Source organism: Eretmochelys imbricata, chromosome 1 (assembly GCF_965152235.1).
Source record: "Eretmochelys imbricata isolate rEreImb1 chromosome 1, rEreImb1.hap1, whole genome shotgun sequence".
NCBI classification, from domain to species: Eukaryota; Metazoa; Chordata; order Testudines; family Cheloniidae; genus Eretmochelys; species Eretmochelys imbricata.
In genome coordinates, this window is record NC_135572.1 from 8,026,250 (window position 1) to 8,044,963 (window position 18,714).

The 18,714-nt window shown below is 46.5% G+C and overlaps 1 protein-coding gene across 1 annotated transcript; it reads left to right on the top strand.

Moving 5' to 3' along the window:
* The first annotated feature begins 2,437 nt into the window (after positions 1-2,437).
* On the top strand, positions 2,438-3,527 carry LOC144259693 (olfactory receptor 52K1-like). The gene is made up of 2 exons (XM_077807998.1): positions 2,438-2,460; positions 2,552-3,527. Exons 1-2 carry the CDS (start codon positions 2,438-2,440, stop codon positions 3,525-3,527), a joined length of 999 nt encoding a protein of 332 aa, XP_077664124.1.
* The last annotated feature ends 15,187 nt before the right edge of the window (positions 3,528-18,714 follow it).

Genomic DNA, 18,714 nt, shown 5'->3' on the forward strand with positions numbered 1-18,714 from the left:
TAGATTTCAAATATTCTGATGCACAGAGATACAAGCAGGGTTCAGTTAGGTGGCTTGTTTAAATATTTTATGAATCTTCTCTCTCCCACCTCCTCTGGAAGACTTTTCATTTGATTTTTTCTGTTTGGTTTTTCCCTCTAATAAAAAATACAAATGATTTCACAAGACCGCATTTTACTCTTTATTTCTGGAAATAGAACACAGCTCAGAGCTCATATTCTTTAGCCCTATACTCCCGGCCCCTCTGAACAGCTCGAGTCACAGCCGCCACCAAACGTACCTCTATAGTGACCCAAGTCTCTCAACTCCCACCTGGGGAGTAAAGTCACCAGGGTGTCATTAGGAGGTATAAATACTCTCACTCAGTTGATCCTGGCCGAGTGCAGAGTCCTGCAGTTTGTGCTTGACTTCAGCATATGCTGAGAGGGAAGAAGATGCAGCCAGGATTTAGGTGAGATGGGGAGTTTATATTAAAGCTAATCAAGGATCTTTCTAAATAGGAGACTTTTAAAGCAAATGGAAAAATTTGGGCCAAATCTGCTGTCAGTCACACTGGTGTAAAACTGGAATGATTCTGGATTTACGCCTGTATAAGTGGGAGCAGAGTGAGGTTGATCATTTAGAAGGGAACTATTTAATTCCATCAAAAAAACAAACAAACAAACAAACAAATGATGTGAAGAAACCATTGAGTATTCAAAACATCAGGGGCCTTCAGGTTACACACAGATCCATAGTTCTCTCCCCTGGTACAATTGCACTGTGAGAGACTCTTTATTGTGTAATTCTGTTACCATGAGAGATTTCAGTCTGGGGGACATATGTTTTGGCAGAGAGACAAATAATGATTAGGACAGGGCAGTCCTCTAAAACGATCTCAGTCACTTGCTAAACTGGGCTCACTTGAACAACGTACAGGTTACATTACAATGTGCATTACAACTAAATGTGAGGTCCTACATCGAGGAACCAAGACCACAGATCACACTTACAGGATGGGGGGCTGTGTTTTAGAAAGCACTGACTCAAAAAAGAACTCGGAGTCATGATGTGTAACCAGCTGTACATGAGGTCCCAGTGCAGTGTGGTGATGGAGAGAACAAATTCCCTCCTTAAAGGCATAAGGAGGGGAATATGGAGCAGAAATAAAGAGGTGTGCGGCTTGGGGAGACCATCACTGGACACTCTTTCTAGGTCCGGTGCCCATACTTCAAGAAGGTTGTTGACAGATTGAAAAGGGTTCAGAGCAGGTGATCATAATGGTCCCTTCTTGCCTTAAAATGTATGAATCCATAATTATTTGATCACAATTTTTTCTCAGTTCATGAAATAATTAATAATTTTTTCTGCAACCTTCCATCAATATGGTCTATCGCAGTTTGTAATATTTTTCCCTTTGTGAAAATAGTTTCTGTATCTCTGTTCATTTGGAGTTTTTATAGCATAAAATTTCTTCTCTCCAAAGTCTGTTTTGAATACATGTGACTTTTCTTAAGAGCCTTTGGTGAGGGACCTTGTCAAAGGCTTTTTGAAAGTCCAAATACACTATAGCCACTGGATCACCCTTGTCCACATGTTTGTTGACCTCCTCAAAGACTTCTACTAGACTGGTGAGGGATGATTCTGTTCTTTCCCATCATTTCAACCTATTCGCCTGTTTCCGAAGTTAGGCTCACTGGGCTGTAATTGCTGTAATCAGAGGCTGATTTAAGTAATAGGTCACATACCACAGTTACTAGTTCTGCAATTTGATATTTGAGTTCCTTCAGAATTCCTGGGTGAATCACATCTGGTCCTGGTAACTTATTCCTGTTTAATAGATCAGTTTGTTCCAAAACTTCTTCTGTTGACACCTGGGACAGTTCCTCAGATTTGTCACCTAAAAAGAACGGATCAGTTATCCCAGAAGTCGGTGGGGAGTTCTCCCCCAGGCTTCAATGGGAGCAGGATCAGACTCATAGGCTCTTTTGGTATGTCTATGCAGCGAACGGCAGTTAGTCTCACAGCTCGGGTTGACAGACGCAGGCTCGTGCTTCTCAAGGTACTGCGCTAAAAATAGCTGTGTAGATGTTGAGGCTCGGGCTCTGAACCTGAGTTCAAAATAGCACTACTCATGCATGTTCCCCGATGTACTACGTACATCCAGGCTGAATACCCAGAATGTGCTGCTGAATGTACCAGGTACATCTTGATACATGCAGCTTAACATGCCAGGTATTTCTAGGCTGGAAGCACATGCCGTACAGCCAGATATACTCAGTACATCATGGCAGAATGCACACTAAACAATTTGCATCTCCTAGGACCAAGGTACACCAGGTAGGATACTTGTAACCAAGTGGGGTTCATTACTCGTGACTTGTAATGACATTCTAAGAACGCAAAATGATTTTGCACAGAAAAATATCAGGGTTTGTATAATTAGTGTTCTTGCAACATGATTGATGAACTCAACAAAAGGTCAGTCCACTTCTTCCAGAGCTGAGACTGGCCCCTAGCATGTATTTAATTTACAGGTCTGTTCATTCCATGTGTTATGTTTTATTGAAAGGAAAGACTTGCAAAAGACGCCACAACAAGACCTGTCAGGTTCCAATGACACAGGCTCTGATCCATCAGTGTTCTTCCTGACAGGCATCCCGGGGCTGGAAGCCCTTCACCCCTGGATCTCCATCCCCTTCTGCTCAATGTTCTCCGTGGCCCTTCTAGGAAACTGCACCCTCTTGTATGTTATCAAGACAGAGCCTTCTCTCCATCAGCCCATGTTCCATTTCCTCGCCATGCTGGCCGTCATCGATCTGGTTTTATCCACAACCACCGTGCCGAAAATACTGAGCATCTTCTGGTTTAATTCAAGGGAGATCAGCTTTAATGCCTGCCTGGTGCAGATGTTTTTCCTTCACTCGTTCTCCATCATGCAGTCTGCTGTGCTGCTGGCCATGGCCTTCGACAGGTATGTGGCCATCTGCAACCCCCTGAGATATGCCACCATCCTGACCAATTCAGTGATAGCAAAGATCGGGCTGGTGGCTTTGGCCCGGGCTGTTCTGCTTATGGTCCCTCTGCCCTTCCTCCTCAGGAGGCTCCCCTACTGCGGGTCCCATGTCATCGCCCACTGCTACTGTGAGCACATGGCCATGGTCAATCTGGCCTGTGCCAACACTATGTTCAATAACATCTATGGGATCATCGTAGCTCTCTTCATCGTGGGGCTGGATCTGATGTTCATCTCCCTATCATATGTCAAGATCCTGAGGACTGTCTTAAGCCTGGCATCCAAGGAAGAGCAGCTCAAGGCTTTCGGCACCTGTGTTGCCCATCTTTGTGCCATCTTAGTGGTCTACACACCAGTGGTCCTCTCCTCAACAATACACAGGTTTGGCCACCAAGTCGCCCCACACATACACATCCTGCTGGCCAATTTCTACCTCCTCTTTCCTCCCATGATGAACCCCATCGTGTACGGTGTGAAAAACAAACAGATTCGTGACCGGGTGCTTCTCCTGTTCCGAGGGAAAAGCTTCTAGGCTGAGCAGGAGGGGGCTGCTGAGCAATCAGGAAGCAGAGGATGCAGGATTGATTTTCTGAGTAACTTAGACAGCATGGTTGTGGGGGCTTTGTGTACGCTGGGATGGGAACTCCACCTCTGACTCATAGGGAGCCATACACTGTCCCCTACATGACATTAGCGCGGCTGGCCAGAAGGTGATCTTAGCCATGACCTTGTCCTCACTCGGCCCCATGTGTGTAGTGCTGGTAACAAAGATGAGTGTGAAGGCTCCTTGCACCTTCTCTTGCTGTGCTGGAACATCTGGCCTTTTTTACTGGCACACCCAGCCGTAGCCACGGACGTGCATGCTGCAGGAACAAATGAAGCTGTGGTGTCTGAACATTATAGAGCCTATCCTAAGTTGTTTAATAATACCACTGTGACACTCTGTACCTCGGGAGAACACCCTGCACCCCCATGTGCATCCTTATAATATGATTGTGTCGTATCCAGTGCAAAGTTTGTCATGCTCAGGGTTTAGCTGATCGCCATATATGAGGTCAGGAAGGAATTTTCCTCCAGGGCAGATTGGAAGAGGCCCTGGAGGTTTTTCGCCTTCCTCTGTAGCATGGGGCACGGGTCACTTGCTGGAGGATTCTCTGCTCCTTGAAGTCTTTAAACCACAATTTGAGGACTTCAATAGCTCAGACATAGGTGAGAGGTTTATCGCAGGAGTGGGTGGGTTAAATTCTGTGACCTGCATTGTGCAAGAGGTCAGACTAGATGATCATAATGGTCCCTTCTGACCTTTTTTCAGAGTAGCAGCCGTGTTAGTCTGTCTTCGCAAAAAGAAAAGGAGGACTTGTGGCACCTTAGAGACTAACCAATTTATTTGAGCATGAGCTTTCGTGAGCTACAGCTCACTTCATCGGATGCATACCGTGGAAACTGCAGTAGACATTATATACACACAGAGACCATGAAACAATACCCCCTCCCACCGCACTGTCCTGCTGGTAATAGCTTATCTAAAGTGATCATCAAGTTGGGCCATTTCCGGCACAACTCCAGGTTTTCTCACCCTCCCCCGCCCCCACACACACACACAAACTCACTCTCCTGCTGGTAATAGCCCATCCAAAGTGACCACTCTCTTCACAATGTGTATGATAATCAAGGTGGGCCATTTCCAGCACAAATCCAGGTTCTCTCACTCCCTCACCCCCCTCCAAAAAACCACACACACAAACTCACTCTCCTGCTGGTAATAGCTCATCCAAAGTGACCACTCTCCCTACAATGTGCATGATAATCAAGGTGGGCCATTTCCAGCACAAATCCAGGTTTTCTCACCCCCCCCCCCGCACCCCCATACTAACTCACTCTCCTGCTGGTAATAGCTTATCTAAAGCGATCATTAAGTTGAGCCATTTCCAGCACAAATCCAGGTTTTCTCACCCTCCGCCCCCCCCCCCCCCACTGCTGGTAATAGCCCATCCAAAGTGACCACTCTCTTCACAATGTGTATGATAATCAAGGTGGGCCATTTTCTGCACAAGTATCTATGAATCTATGAATCTATGTCGGGTGTCTTTGGAAGGCTTATGATGCACTGAGCATTGTTCTTATAGTACTGTTATAGGTTGTTATAGGTTGTAATTTCATGCACATAATTATGAGGCTGAAAATGTGTCCTCAAGGCCTAAAACAAGCCCAGGCAAAACTCTCCAGGAGCAGAGGGGACCCTCACAGTGATGCAGCGAGCAAGGTGTATGTACAGCTTGTTACTCCAAAAGGAGTTCACACTTTAAGCACTAATATTTGTGATTTTAAGTGAGTCTTCAGTGCAGTGGCTAAGAACAGTCAGGAGGAGGTCACCGTTTTGTTATTTTCTGTTTATTTATTTTGGGTGAGGGAAATAAGCACAAGAAAGCAGAAAAATGACTACCAGTGAGGCGGCTACAAAACTAGAGTGGGCCAGACTGGAAGAGGCAGAGAAGGAAAAGGACCGCAAGTTTCAAATGTAGCAGGCAGAAATGAGGCTCAAAGAAGAGGGGGCTGCACACAGAAGGGCTATGGAAGAAAAAGAGAGAGAGAGAGAAGAAAAAGAGAGAGAGAGAGAAAACACCAGCTGGACCTGCTAGAGAAGCAGAACCAGAGGCCCCCGACCCCAACAACTCCCATCACTCCAAAAATCCACAAATGAGAACACTTATGTCCTGCATAGAGTGAGGAGGATGATATTGCTGAATATCTGACTGCCTTCGACAGGCTGTGTGTGATACATGAAATCCCTGCTGGTAAGAGAGTTCCTACGCTGATTGTGAAATTAACTGTAAAGCTCGAAATGTGTTCCATGAAATGCCTATTGAAGATGCTTTAGACTATTGTAAATTTAAACATACTGTTTTGTGAATTTTCAGATTACCCCTGAAACATATAGAGTTATATTTAGGGATCTTAAGAGGGATATTGGGATGAGTAATGGGGAATATGTAAACAAAATGAAAGATTTGTTGGGAAAATGGGTGAGGGGTAAAAAGGTGGCAAGTTTTGAAGGAATGCTTGGTCTTGTTGCTCAAGAGCATTTCCTAGGCATATGTAAGGCTGATGTAAAGCAGTGTCTGTGGGACAAAGATGTAAAGTCTGGGGATGAGATGGCTGTTTTAGCTGATGCCTTTGAACAGACTCAGGTGTCTATTGAGGCCAGGCCACAGAAAGAGGGGTTTAAAGCTGGTGGGAAGGGAGGATCCCATTTTATCCCTAGCAAAACGGAGGGTTGCTGGGAGGCTGGGTATTCACCTCCCCAAAACCATTCCTCAAACCCTCATCCCAAATCTCCTGTAAAAGCAGAAGAGCCCAAAAGGTGCTATCAGTGTAAGTCCACTGATCCCCTGAGGAATAAATGCCCTGGGCTAGGAGGAAGCAGGCAACCAATAGTTCATGTTAGTTCTGCTGTCCTCAACACAGAACCCCCGCAAGCAATCAAAACTTATCATATTGGCCCTGTGAGGTTAGCCTCTGCAGAACTAGCTATGGAGCATGTTAAGGCTGTCCAAATTAATGGCAGGGAATATTCGGGGCAGAGGGATACAGGGGCCCAGATCTCTCTGGTTAAGCAGAGTGTGGTCCCAAAGGCCAGTATGCTGCCTGGCCAAATGGCAGAGATTGTGGGGGTGGGCGAAAGCAGATTCCTCATACCACTCGCTAAAATCCATGCAGTGTGGGAAGCTTTGGAAAGTGTTTTGACTGTGGGAGTAATAGAACACCTCCTAGCTGACCTGCTCCTCGGTAATGATTTTTTCCGTGTAGCTCAGGTTAAAGTACTTGCCTACAGAAGGAGGGAGTTTTATGCTGGGGCACCCAAGGGAAAGGGTAAGGTCTCAGGAACTGCTGAGAGAATGGGAGAGTGTCTCCGTGATTCTCCTGCAGCATGGGAAAGCCACGTGCTTCCAGGCGGGAGGGTGGTTGAGACCAACTCCTGCACTGCAGCTGGAGGCAACACCACATCAGGAAAAGATGGGGGTGTAACGCCTGCCAGGGAGAGAACTGTCCAGGCTGTTAGCTGCCAGCAAGTTGCAGATGAACCAGACATAAACCCCTCTCTAAAGAGCACAAAGAAATGTGTCTTAAGAGGGGGCCCAGCGGAGGAAACTGGGGAGGGAATAATGTTTCCGTTGACTGTGAACCGCTCTCCGCTGGGAAACTATGTTGGGGTTCAGGCTCTGGCTGAGCCTCTTGTGTAGGGTTATGGGCTGCTGCCCGGTTCAGGTTCGGTAGGGCCCTCTGGTGTTGAGGTTGCAAGTACTGGATTCAGTGCTGGCAATGGGTCTGGTGCTGGTTGTTCCGCTGGTTCCGGTTCTGGGACTGGATCCGTCTGGGTCTCTGGGACTGGATCCACTACTGCTGTTGCAGACATTGGCCTGGGGTCCAGGTCCATCACCTCTGACTGGGTCCTGATAGAAGTTTCCGGAACAGAGCTAGGCCTCATGGCTTGTTTAGCCTGGCTGCGGGTGACTGTTCCCACCCTCTTGGCCTGATTCACAAGATTGGCCCAGTCTTCCCTCAACAGCATGGGGATGGGATAATCATCATAGACTGCAAAAGTCCACATTCCTGACCAGCCCTGGTACTGGACAGGCAATTTGGCTGTAGGCAAATTGAAAGAGTTGGACTTGAAGGGTTGAATCGTCACTGGGATCTCTGGGTTGATTAAATTGGGGTCCACTAAGGAAGCATGGATAGCTGACACTTGTGCTCCGGTATCCCTCCATGCGGTGACCTTCTTCCCGCCCACATTCACAGTTTCCCTCCACTCCAAGGGTATCTGGGAGGTATCTGGTCTGCGGATCTTTGATGTGATTCCGGTGCAATGAACTGTAATCTGTTGGGGTTCTTGGGGCAGTTGGCCTTTACATGCCCCAGCTCGTTACATTTAAAACATCGCCCAGCTGACGGGTCACTGGGGCGAGGCGGGTTGCTGGAGAACGGGGTGGTGGGACGATAAGGGGTCTGGAGGGTTCTTTGGGAGGTAGGTGGGGCTTTGGGCAGCCCCTAGGAATAGGGTGTGTTCTGGCGTTGTCCCTTCTGGTCTCCGCTCCAACTGCGACCAGTTTTCTTCTTCTCTGCCACCTCCACCCATCTGGCTCCAATCTCTCCTGCCTCGATTACAGTTTTGGGCTTCCCATCTAGGATGTATCTTTTTATTTCCTCAGGAACACCCTCTAAGAATTGTTCCATTTGCATTAGGAAGGGCAAATTTACTGGAGATTCAACACTTGCTCCTGATATCCAGGCATCCCAATGTTTCCCAATGTGGTAGGCATGTCGGGTAAATGACACGTCTGGTTTCCACCTTAGGGCTCTGAACCTCCAACGAGAATGCTAGGGTGTTATCCCCATTCTGATTCTCGCCTTGGATTTAAACAGTTCATACTTGTTCATGTGTTCTTTAGGCATTTCAGTTGCCACCTCAGCTAAGGGTCCACTGAGCTGTGGCCTCAGCTCTACCATGTATTGGTCGATAGAGATGCTGTACCCAAGGCAGGCTCTTTCGAAGTTTTCTAAGAAGGCCTCCGTATCATCGCCTGCCTTGTAGGTGGGGAACTTTTGGGGTTGGGAAGTGGTATCTGGAGAAGGATTGCTAGGGTTTGTTGGTATATTCTGCTGAGCCTTTATCTTCTCCATCTCCTCCACATGCTTCCTCTCTTTTTCCTTCTCCTCCAGTTCTTTGGCCCTTGCTTCCATAGCTCTCCTGTGAGCAGCCACTTGGTGTTGTTCTGCCTCTTTCATTGCCTCCCTTTCTTTGTCCTTTGCCACCATTTCTTTGTCCTTTGCCGCCATCTCTTTGTGCCTTGCCACCATCTCCCTCCTGTGGGCAGCCTCCTGTACCTCCTTCTCCATCCACATGAGTTCTATCTGTCTTTCATGTTCCTTTTGTTTTTCAGCAGCCTCAAATATGGCTAATTCCAGCTTTTCTTGAGTTGTGGAGTCTGTCATCCTAACCTCTCTGTTTTTAACTAACTTTACACCCCAGGTTTAGAAATACAACAAACAAAACTTGGCTTGTAAAATTTTGCTGTGCTGGAATAGGATACCTATTCTCTGATAGTGATTGTCAGCCTACAGAAAAAGACAATTCCCTTTGTCTCTGCTCTGGCCCCAAATCAAAGCAAAAAAGCTTCCAACTATTTCCAGTTGGAGACCTGCTTTCCAGCAGCACAAAGGATTTTAAAAAAATCAAAATCCTAAAAAACCCAAAAACTAACACTTTTGTCTTCAGGCAAATAGGTAGAAATCCCCTCTATTTACTTTTAGGGGGAAAAAAAACCCTCAGGTTTGTGAAAACTGTGAATTTCCCCACAGGAGATTAACTACTCTGCCTCCAGGCAAAGAAAACCTGCAGTTCACAAAGGTAATTCTCTTCTGTCTCTGCTCTGGCCCCAAAGCAGAGAAAAAACTAGCTGCTTTCAGTTGGACCTCCTTTCCAGCAGCCCCAAAGGGGAAAAAAAATTCCTTTTTAAAATCTGTTTTTCTGGTTCAAAAAATCTCAAACTGATCTCAAAAGGATTTCAGGTTAATCCCACCACTGCCACCATGTCAAGGTTCCTTCCCCACTCTGAACTCTAGGGTACAGATGTGGGGACCTGCATGAAAACCTCCTAAGCTTACTTTTACCAGCTTAGGTTAAAACTGCCCCAAGGTACAAAATTATTTTACCCTTGGATTTCCACTGCCACCACCAAACTTTGTCTGGGTTTACTGGGAAACGTCATTTGGACACGTCTTTCCCCCCAAAATCCTCCCAACCCTTGCACCCCACTTCCTGGGCAAGGTTTGGTAAAACTCCTTACCAATTTGCATAGGTGACCACAGACCCAAACCCTTGGATCTTAGAACAATGAAAAAGCATTCAGTTTTCTTACAAGAAGACTTTTTAATAGAAGTAAAGGAATCACCTCTGTAAAACAAGGATGGTAGATACCTTACAGGGAAATTAGATTCAAAACATAGAGAATCCCTCTAGGCAAAACCTTAAGTTACAAAAAAGACACACAGGCAGGAATATTCATTCTATTCAGCACAGCTATTTTCTCAGCCATTTAAAGAAATCATAATCTAACACATACCTAGCTAGATTACTTACTAAATTCTAAGAGTCCATTCCTGTTCTGTCCCCGGCCAAAGCATCACACAGACAGACACAGACCCTTTGTTTTTCTCCCTCCTCCCAGCTTTTGAAAGTATTTTGTCTCCTCATTGGTAATTTTGGTCAGGTGCCAGCGAGGTTACCTTTAGCTTCTTAACCCTTTACAGGTAAGAGGATTTTTCCTCTGGCCAGGAGGAATTTTAAAGGGGTTTACCCTTCCCTTTATATTTATGACAGTAGTCTTTATGGCAGCAGAGAGAACTGAAGGTTAAAGCACAGTTCATTCTGGTTAGCTCAGAGCCCAGCCAAGCTGTAGTAACCCTTTGGTTCAAGCTCTGTTGGTCTCCCAGTCTGACTGTCCTGGTCAGAGTCCAGGTGAGGTCCCCAGCTCCTTCTAGCAGCCAGCTCTTATGCCCCAAACCCCACCTCACACCTCTCCAGTCCTTTGATCTCAGGCCATCGATTGTTGTTCAGTGGGGAAGTCCATCTCCTCATGGCGAGTGGGGTGCTAAGTACCAATGGCTTGCTGATTGGACTTGCCACTGTTGTCTCAAATGCTCCATTGATACGGAGACTAAGGCCCAGACAGCTAGGAGACTCCTAGACCTACTTCTTTAAGGTCCAGTCTACACTAAAGACCTATCTCCGTATAACTATGTCACGTGAGGATGTGAAAAATCTACAGCCTTAAGCGATGCTGTTACACCGACCTAACCCACACGTAGACAGCCTATGTTGGTGGGAGAGCTTTGCCCACTGACATAGCTACCACCTCTCAGGGAGATGGCTTAACTACACTGATGGGAGACCTCTCTCCCATCAGCTTAAGAGCGTCTTCATTAAAGCACTAAGGTGGGACAGCTGCATTGGTGCAGCTCCACTGATGCCTCATTTTAGGTTCCCTTAGCCTGCCCTGGGTGCAAATAGTCCTTTCCCACCCCTGCTGGGTAACAATGCAGCACATGGGAAACTTTCTTCCGGCAACTCGCAGAAGCTACTAGATCGCATGCCCTGGTTCTCATGGGAGACTTCAATCATCCTGATATCTGCTGGGAGAGCAATACAGCGGTGCACAGACAATCCAGGAAGTTTTTGGAAAATGTAGGGGACAATTTCCTGGTGCAAGTGCTGGAGGAACCAACTAGGGGCGGAGCTCTTCTTGACCTGCTGCTCACAAACTGGGAAGAATTAGTAGGAGAAGCTAAAGTGGATGGGAACCTGGGAGGCAGTGACCATTAGATGGTCGAGTTCAGGATCCTCACACAGGGAAGAAAGGAGAGCAGCAGAATACGGACCCTGGACTTCAGAAAAGCAGACTTTGACTCCCTCTCGGAACTGATGGGCAGGATCCCCTGGGAGAATAACATGAGGGGGAAAGGAATCCAGGAGAGCTGGCTGTATTTTAAAGAATCCTTATTGTGGTTACAGGGACAAACCATCCTGATGTGTAGAAAGAATAGTAAATATGGCAGGCGACCAGCTTGGTTTAACAGTGAAATCCTTGCTGATCTTAAACACAAAAAAGAGGCTTACAAGAAGTGGAAGACTGGACAAATGACCAGGGATGAGTATAAAAATATTGTTCGGGCATGTAGGAGTGAAATCAGGAAGGCTAAATCACCCCTGGAGTTGCAGCTAGCGAGAGATGTTAAGAGTAACAAGAAGGGTTTCTTCAGGTATGTTGGCAACAAGAAGAAAGCCAAAGAAAGTGTGGGCCCCTTACTGAATGAGGGAGGCAACCTAGTGACAGAGGATGTGGAAAAAGCTAATGTACTCAATGCTTTTTTTGCCTCTGTCTTCACGAACAAGGTCAGCTCCCAGACTGCTGCTCTGGGCATCACAACATGGGGAATAGATGGCCAGCCCTCTGTGGAGAAAGAGGTGGTTAGGGACTATTTAGAAAAGCTGGACGTGAACAAGTCCATGGGGCTAGATGCATTGCATCCGAGAGTGCTAAAGGAATTGGCGGATGTGATTGCAGAGCCATTGGCCACTATCCTTGAAAACTCATGGGGATCGGGCGAAGTCCTGGAAGACTGGAAAAAGGCTACTGTAGTGCAAATCTTTAAAAAAGGGAAGAAGGAGGATCCGGGGAACTACAGGCCAGTCAGCCTCACCTCAGTCCCCTGAAAAATCATTGAGCAGGTCCTCAAGGAATCAATTCTGAAGCACTTAGATGAGAGGAAAGTGATCAGGAACAGTAAGCATGGATTCACCAAGGGAAAGTCATGCCTGACTAATCTAATTGCCTTCTATGATGAGATAACTGGTTCTGTGGATGAAGGGAAAGCAGTGGACGTGTTATTCCTTGACTTTAGCAAAGCTTTTGACACGATCTCCCACAGTATTCTTGTCAGCAAATTAAAGAAGTATGGGCTGGATGGATTCACTATAAGGTGGGTAGAAAATTGGCTAGATTGTCAGGCTCAATGGGTAGTGATCAATGGCTCCATGTCTAGTTGGCAGCCAGTATCTAGCAGAGTGCCCCAAGGATCGGTCCTGGGGCTGGTTTTGTTCAATATCTTCATTAATGATCTGGAGGATGGTGTGGATTGCACCCTCAGCAAGTTTGCGGATGACACTAAACTGGGAGGAGTGGTAGATACACTGGAGGGTAGGGATAGGATACAGAGGGACCTAGACAAATTGGAGGATTGGGCCAAAAGAAATCTGATGAGGTTCAACAAGGACAAGTGCAGAGTACTGCACTTAGGACGGAAGAATCCAATGCACCGCTACAGACTAGGGGCCGAATGGCTCGGCAGCAGTTCTGCAGAGAAGGACCTAGGGGTGACAGTGGACGAGAAGCTGGATATGAGTCAACAGTGTGCCCTTGTTGCCAAGAAGGCCAATGGCATTTTGGGATGTATAAGTAGGGGTATTGCCAGCAGATCGAGGGATGTGATCATTCCCCTCTGTTCGATATTGGTGAGACCTCATCTGGAGTACTGTGTCCAGTTTTGGGCCCCACACTACAAGAAGGATGTGGAAAAATTGGAGAGAGTCCAGCGAAGGGCAACAAAAATGATTAGGGGTCTGGAACACATGACTTATGAGGAGAGGCTGAGGGAACTGGGATCGTTTAGTCTACGGAAGAGAAGAATGAGGGGGGATTTGATAGCTGCTTTCAACTACCTGAAAGGTGGATCCAAAGAGGATGGATCTAGACTGTTCTCAGTGATAGCAGATGACAGGTCAAGGAGTAATGGTCTCAAGTTGCAGTGGGGGAGATTTAGGTTGGATATTAGGAAAAACTTTTTCACTAGGAGGGTGGTGAAACACTGGAATGCGTTCCCTCGGGAGGTGGTAGAATCCCCTTCCTTAGAAGTTTTTAAGGTCAGGCTTGACAAAGCCCTGGCTGGGATGACTTAGTTGGGGATTGGTCCTGCTCTGGGCAGGGGGTTGGACTAGATGACCTCCAGAGGTCCCTTCCAACTCTGATATTCTATGAATCTATGAGACACACACAGGACTCAAAAAACAAATTACAAAATACTTCAACCACATCACAACAGGAGTTGTTCTTCTTGTCCTCTGAAGGCAAGACAAGAAGCAATGGGCTTAATCTGCAGCAAGGGAGAGACTTAGGTTAGATAGTAGGAAAAACTCTCTAACTCTCAGGGGAGTCAAGCTCGGGAACAGGCTTCCAAGGGAGGTTGTGGAATCCCCATCACTGGAGGTTTTTAAAACCAGGCAGGACAATCACCTGTCAGGGCTGGTCTAGGGATACCTGGTCCTGCCTCAGTCTACAAGGGGACTGAACTAGATGACATCTCGAGGACACTTTCAACCCTGCATTTCTATGATCTCCCACCTGCAACCAACCAACCCCAGCTGGGTAAGGAAGCCTCGCTGAATCAATATGCTTCATCCTAGAGGTAGCTGGCTGGGGCTTGGGAAGATGGTAGGTGGGAGCAACTTCCAGAGTGGGAAAGCCAGGCTGTCCATTCTGGGGTTCAGCTTGGGAAGCAAAAGCAAAACCTTCCCATGAGCTGCTGATTGCTGGGGGGATGGGACCAGGGGCACAGACAGATTCCAAGCCATGCAGGACTAATTCCAGCCTCCTATACACTCCTGTGGTGCATTTCTGCTGCTCTGCCTCTTCAAAAACAGGGTGAAAGCTGCTAAACAGACAGGACACTAAGCACAGGTGGCTCTGAATTTTACAGGAGACGTTTATGATAAGAGCCTTCCTGTAAAATCAAAGGGCAGGTCTTTTTCCTGCAAAATAAGAATCTTTACATGCTATGAGAAATGGTCCTATTACAGGGCACGTAATGGGAGAAGAAAGCCCTGTGTCTCTAAGCACCCTGGGGAATGATCAACTGCTCCTGCTGGAGGGGAGAGAAGGGAAGGTCCTCATAGGTCAGTCACGTGTGGTCCATTCCCAAATGATTGTCTAGGAGGCTCTTGATCTGCTTTGCACACACAGATGCGACTCGGTTGCTTAGCCTTTTTGGTTGGACTCTCCTACAAGCTGGAGGTTGCTGCCGGCAGAGTCCCCTCCCTGAGAGACGGTCACTTTGGTATACACTTTCCCCCTTGATCCACCTTGGCCTGCATTTGTTAACCAGCCAAGCATGCAGCAAAGCCCATCTTTTAGCCTGGGCAATGGGAGTGATGGGGGCAGATGAAGCAAACGTGACCTGACAGTCACTGTCCCTGTGGCTCTTAATGGGCCAGCTGAGGGAGTGGCGGAATACAGGCAGCTCAGCCCATGAAGGGTGGCTTTGTCTGTAACCCTTCTGCTCGTCAGAGTTGGCAGCAACAAGGGCCGGGTTCAGTATCTAGGGGATCCATTCCAGTAACACAATGCAAAACTGACTCGAGCCCCCACCCATTGACCTGGGACAAATATATACCACCCCCGCTGGGCGCCTCCAAGAGGCAATACTTCCCCTCTTGCAGGCACAGAGACTGAGTGTAGCAAAAGCCTTTTAATAACAGAGAGAAACAATGTGGCATTATGCTGGGTAAACACCACCAACAGGATTCATAACACAACCCATGAGCAAAAAAACCCACCCCAAGCAAATTGGGACGTGTCCTTTCCCTTTGGTTTTTGAGTCCAGCAACCCAAAATCACCCAAAGTCCCAAAAGTCCAATGACCCAAAAGTCTCTGTCCCTGGTCAGGGCCGCCCCAGAGTTTGAAAGTTTATCTACAGAGTTTCACCTCCCAACCTGGGTGGAGATGGGGGGGGTAAGGGGCACCTTACATGGTCCAAAGCTGATTGCCCCACCTCTCCATGGGGCTCCACTCTGCCAGCCACCCCCATGAGCTGCTCCAGGCATCCGACAAACTGCTCTGCTCCACCAGCCATCCCGCAAACTGCCCCACAATATATCTTCAGGCTCCCCCACTACTTAATGCAACATTCAGTTATTTCAGCTCTTGGTAAGTTTAGCTCTTTTGTGATTTCAGCTTGTAGTAAGGGAGCCTCAGTGCTGGTGCACCATTAGCCCAAAGTGAATTCAGCTCAGCAGTCTGTAACTAGACTCCTAAGTGAACCAAAATTAGCTCTGATATTCTACAGTAGAAAGAGAAGGAAGCACAATTAACATGTAAAGCCCTCACCAAGGAGCCCATACCACAAAGCATTAATACATATCCCCAACACCTTTTCATTCATTGGGTTTTGGAACCCATGACCCTTGCCTAGTGAGTGCTGCTTAGTTGATGGTGAGTCCCTTCATCATAACAAAAGGCCAAGTATAGTTCCACTGTCCTTGATTCACATAATCAGGATAATAACAGTTTATTCCTGCCCCAATAACAGAGAAACTGGGGCTCCTATAGCAGCCAAAGTGACCATCTCGGTAGGGTGGGTGTGCCTATGCAAATGAGATCAGCCCCTGAAGTTCTTTTCCACAACCCGCCATGACTCGCCACCAGACTTCAAGGTAGAGCTCATCCTGACTCTGCTTACATGTCTAAGGAAATGTTTCCAGTTTTATCTCATGGGGTGCCTGGAATCCTAAGACTGGAGCTACAAAACAGAAATAAACACATAAACCGAATACTTACGGAGACTGCAGGGCAGATGCAGGGGGAAATCATGGGAAGGCTAAAGAAGGATGTGGAAAAATTGGAAAGAGTCCAGTGGAGGGCAACAAAAATGATTAGGGGGCTGGAGCACATGACTTATCAGGAGAGCTGAGGGAACTGGGGTTATTTAGTCTGCAGAAGAGAAGAATGAGGGGGAATTTGATAGCAGCCTTCAACTACCTGAAAGGTGGTTCCAAAGAGGATGGAGATAGGCTGTTCTTAGTCGTAGCAGATGGCAGGACAAGGAGCAATGGTCTCAAGTTGCAGTGGGGGAGGTCTAGGTTGGATATTAGGAAACACTATTTCACTAGGAGGGTGGTGAAGCACTGGAATGCGTTCCCTCGGGAGGTGGTGGAATCTCCTTCCTTAGAAGTTTTTAAGGTCAGGCTTGACAAAGCCCTGGCTGGGATGATTTAATTGGGGATTGGTCCTGCTTTTGAGCAGGGGGTTGGACTAGATGACCTCCTGAGGTCCCTTCCAACCCTGATATTCTATGATTCTATGATTCTATGAAAAGTGCTCAGGTGTGGGATATAACCCTGGAGAGGAAAGACAGGAGCATTTATATGAATCCTAGGCAGAGAGCCTGGAAGCAAACATACTTAGATTTCAAATATTCTGATGCACAGAGATACAAGCAGGGTTCAGTTAGGTGGCTTGTTTAAATATTTTATGAATCTTCTCTCTCCCACCTCCTCTGGAAGACTTTTCATTTGATTTTTTCTGTTTGGTTTTTCCCTCTAATAAAAAATACAAATGATTTCACAAGACCGCATTTTACTCTTTATTTCTGGAAATAGAACACAGCTCAGAGCTCATATTCTTTAGCCCTATACTCCCGGCCCCTCTGAACAGCTCGAGTCACAGCCGCCACCAAACGTACCTCTATAGTGACCCAAGTCTCTCAACTCCCACCTGGGGAGTAAAGTCACCAGGGTGTCATTAGGAGGTATAAATACTCTCACTCAGTTGATCCTGGCCGAGTGCAGAGTCCTGCAGTTTGTGCTTGACTTCAGCATATGCTGAGAGGGAAGAAGATGCAGCCAGGATTTAGGTGAGATGGGGAGTTTATATTAAAGCTAATCAAGGATCTTTCTAAATAGGAGACTTTTAAAGCAAATGGAAAAATTTGGGCCAAATCTGCTGTCAGTCACACTGGTGTAAAACTGGAATGATTCTGGATTTACGCCTGTATAAGTGGGAGCAGAGTGAGGTTGATCATTTAGAAGGGAACTATTTAATTCCATCAAAAAAACAAACAAACAAACAAACAAATGATGTGAAGAAACCATTGAGTATTCAAAACATCAGGGGCCTTCAGGTTACACACAGATCCATAGTTCTCTCCCCTGGTACAATTGCACTGTGAGAGACTCTTTATTGTGTAATTCTGTTACCATGAGAGATTTCAGTCTGGGGGACATATGTTTTGGCAGAGAGACAAATAATGATTAGGACAGGGCAGTCCTCTAAAACGATCTCAGTCACTTGCTAAACTGGGCTCACTTGAACAACGTACAGGTTACATTACAATGTGCATTACAACTAAATGTGAGGTCCTACATCGAGGAACCAAGACCACAGATCACACTTACAGGATGGGGGGCTGTGTTTTAGAAAGCACTGACTCAAAAAAGAACTCGGAGTCATGATGTGTAACCAGCTGTACATGAGGTCCCAGTGCAGTGTGGTGATGGAGAGAACAAATTCCCTCCTTAAAGGCATAAGGAGGGGAATATGGAGCAGAAATAAAGAGGTGTGCGGCTTGGGGAGACCATCACTGGACACTCTTTCTAGGTCCGGTGCCCATACTTCAAGAAGGTTGTTGACAGATTGAAAAGGGTTCAGAGCAGGTGATCATAATGGTCCCTTCTTGCCTTAAAATGTATGAATCCATAATTATTTGATCACAATTTTTTCTCAGTTCATGAAATAATTAATAATTTTTTCTGCAACCTTCCATCAATATGGTCTATCACAGTTTGTAATATTTTTCCCTTTGTGAAAATAGTTTCTGTATCTCTGTTCATTTGGAGTTTTTATAGCATAAAATTTCTTCTCTCCAAAGTCTGTTTTGAATACATGTGACTTTTCTTAAGAGCCTTTGGTAAGGGACCTTGTCAAAGGCTTTTTGAAAGTCCAAATACACTATAGCCACTGGATCACCCTTGTCCACATGTTTGTTGACCTCCTCAAAGACTTCTACTAGACTGGTGAGGGATGATTCTGTTCTTTCCCATCATTTCAACCTATTCGCCTGTTTCCGAAGTTAGGCTCACTGGGCTGTAATTGCTGTAATCAGAGGCTGATTTAAGTAATAGGTCACATACCACAGTTACTAGTTCTGCAATTTGATATTTGAGTTCCTTCAGAATTCCTGGGTGAATCACATCTGGTCCTGGTAACTTATTCCTGTTTAATAGATCAGTTTGTTCCAAAACCTCTTCTGTTGACACCTGGGACAGTTCCTCAGATTTGTCACCTAAAAAGAACGGATCAGTTATCCCAGAAGTCGGTGGGGAGTTCTC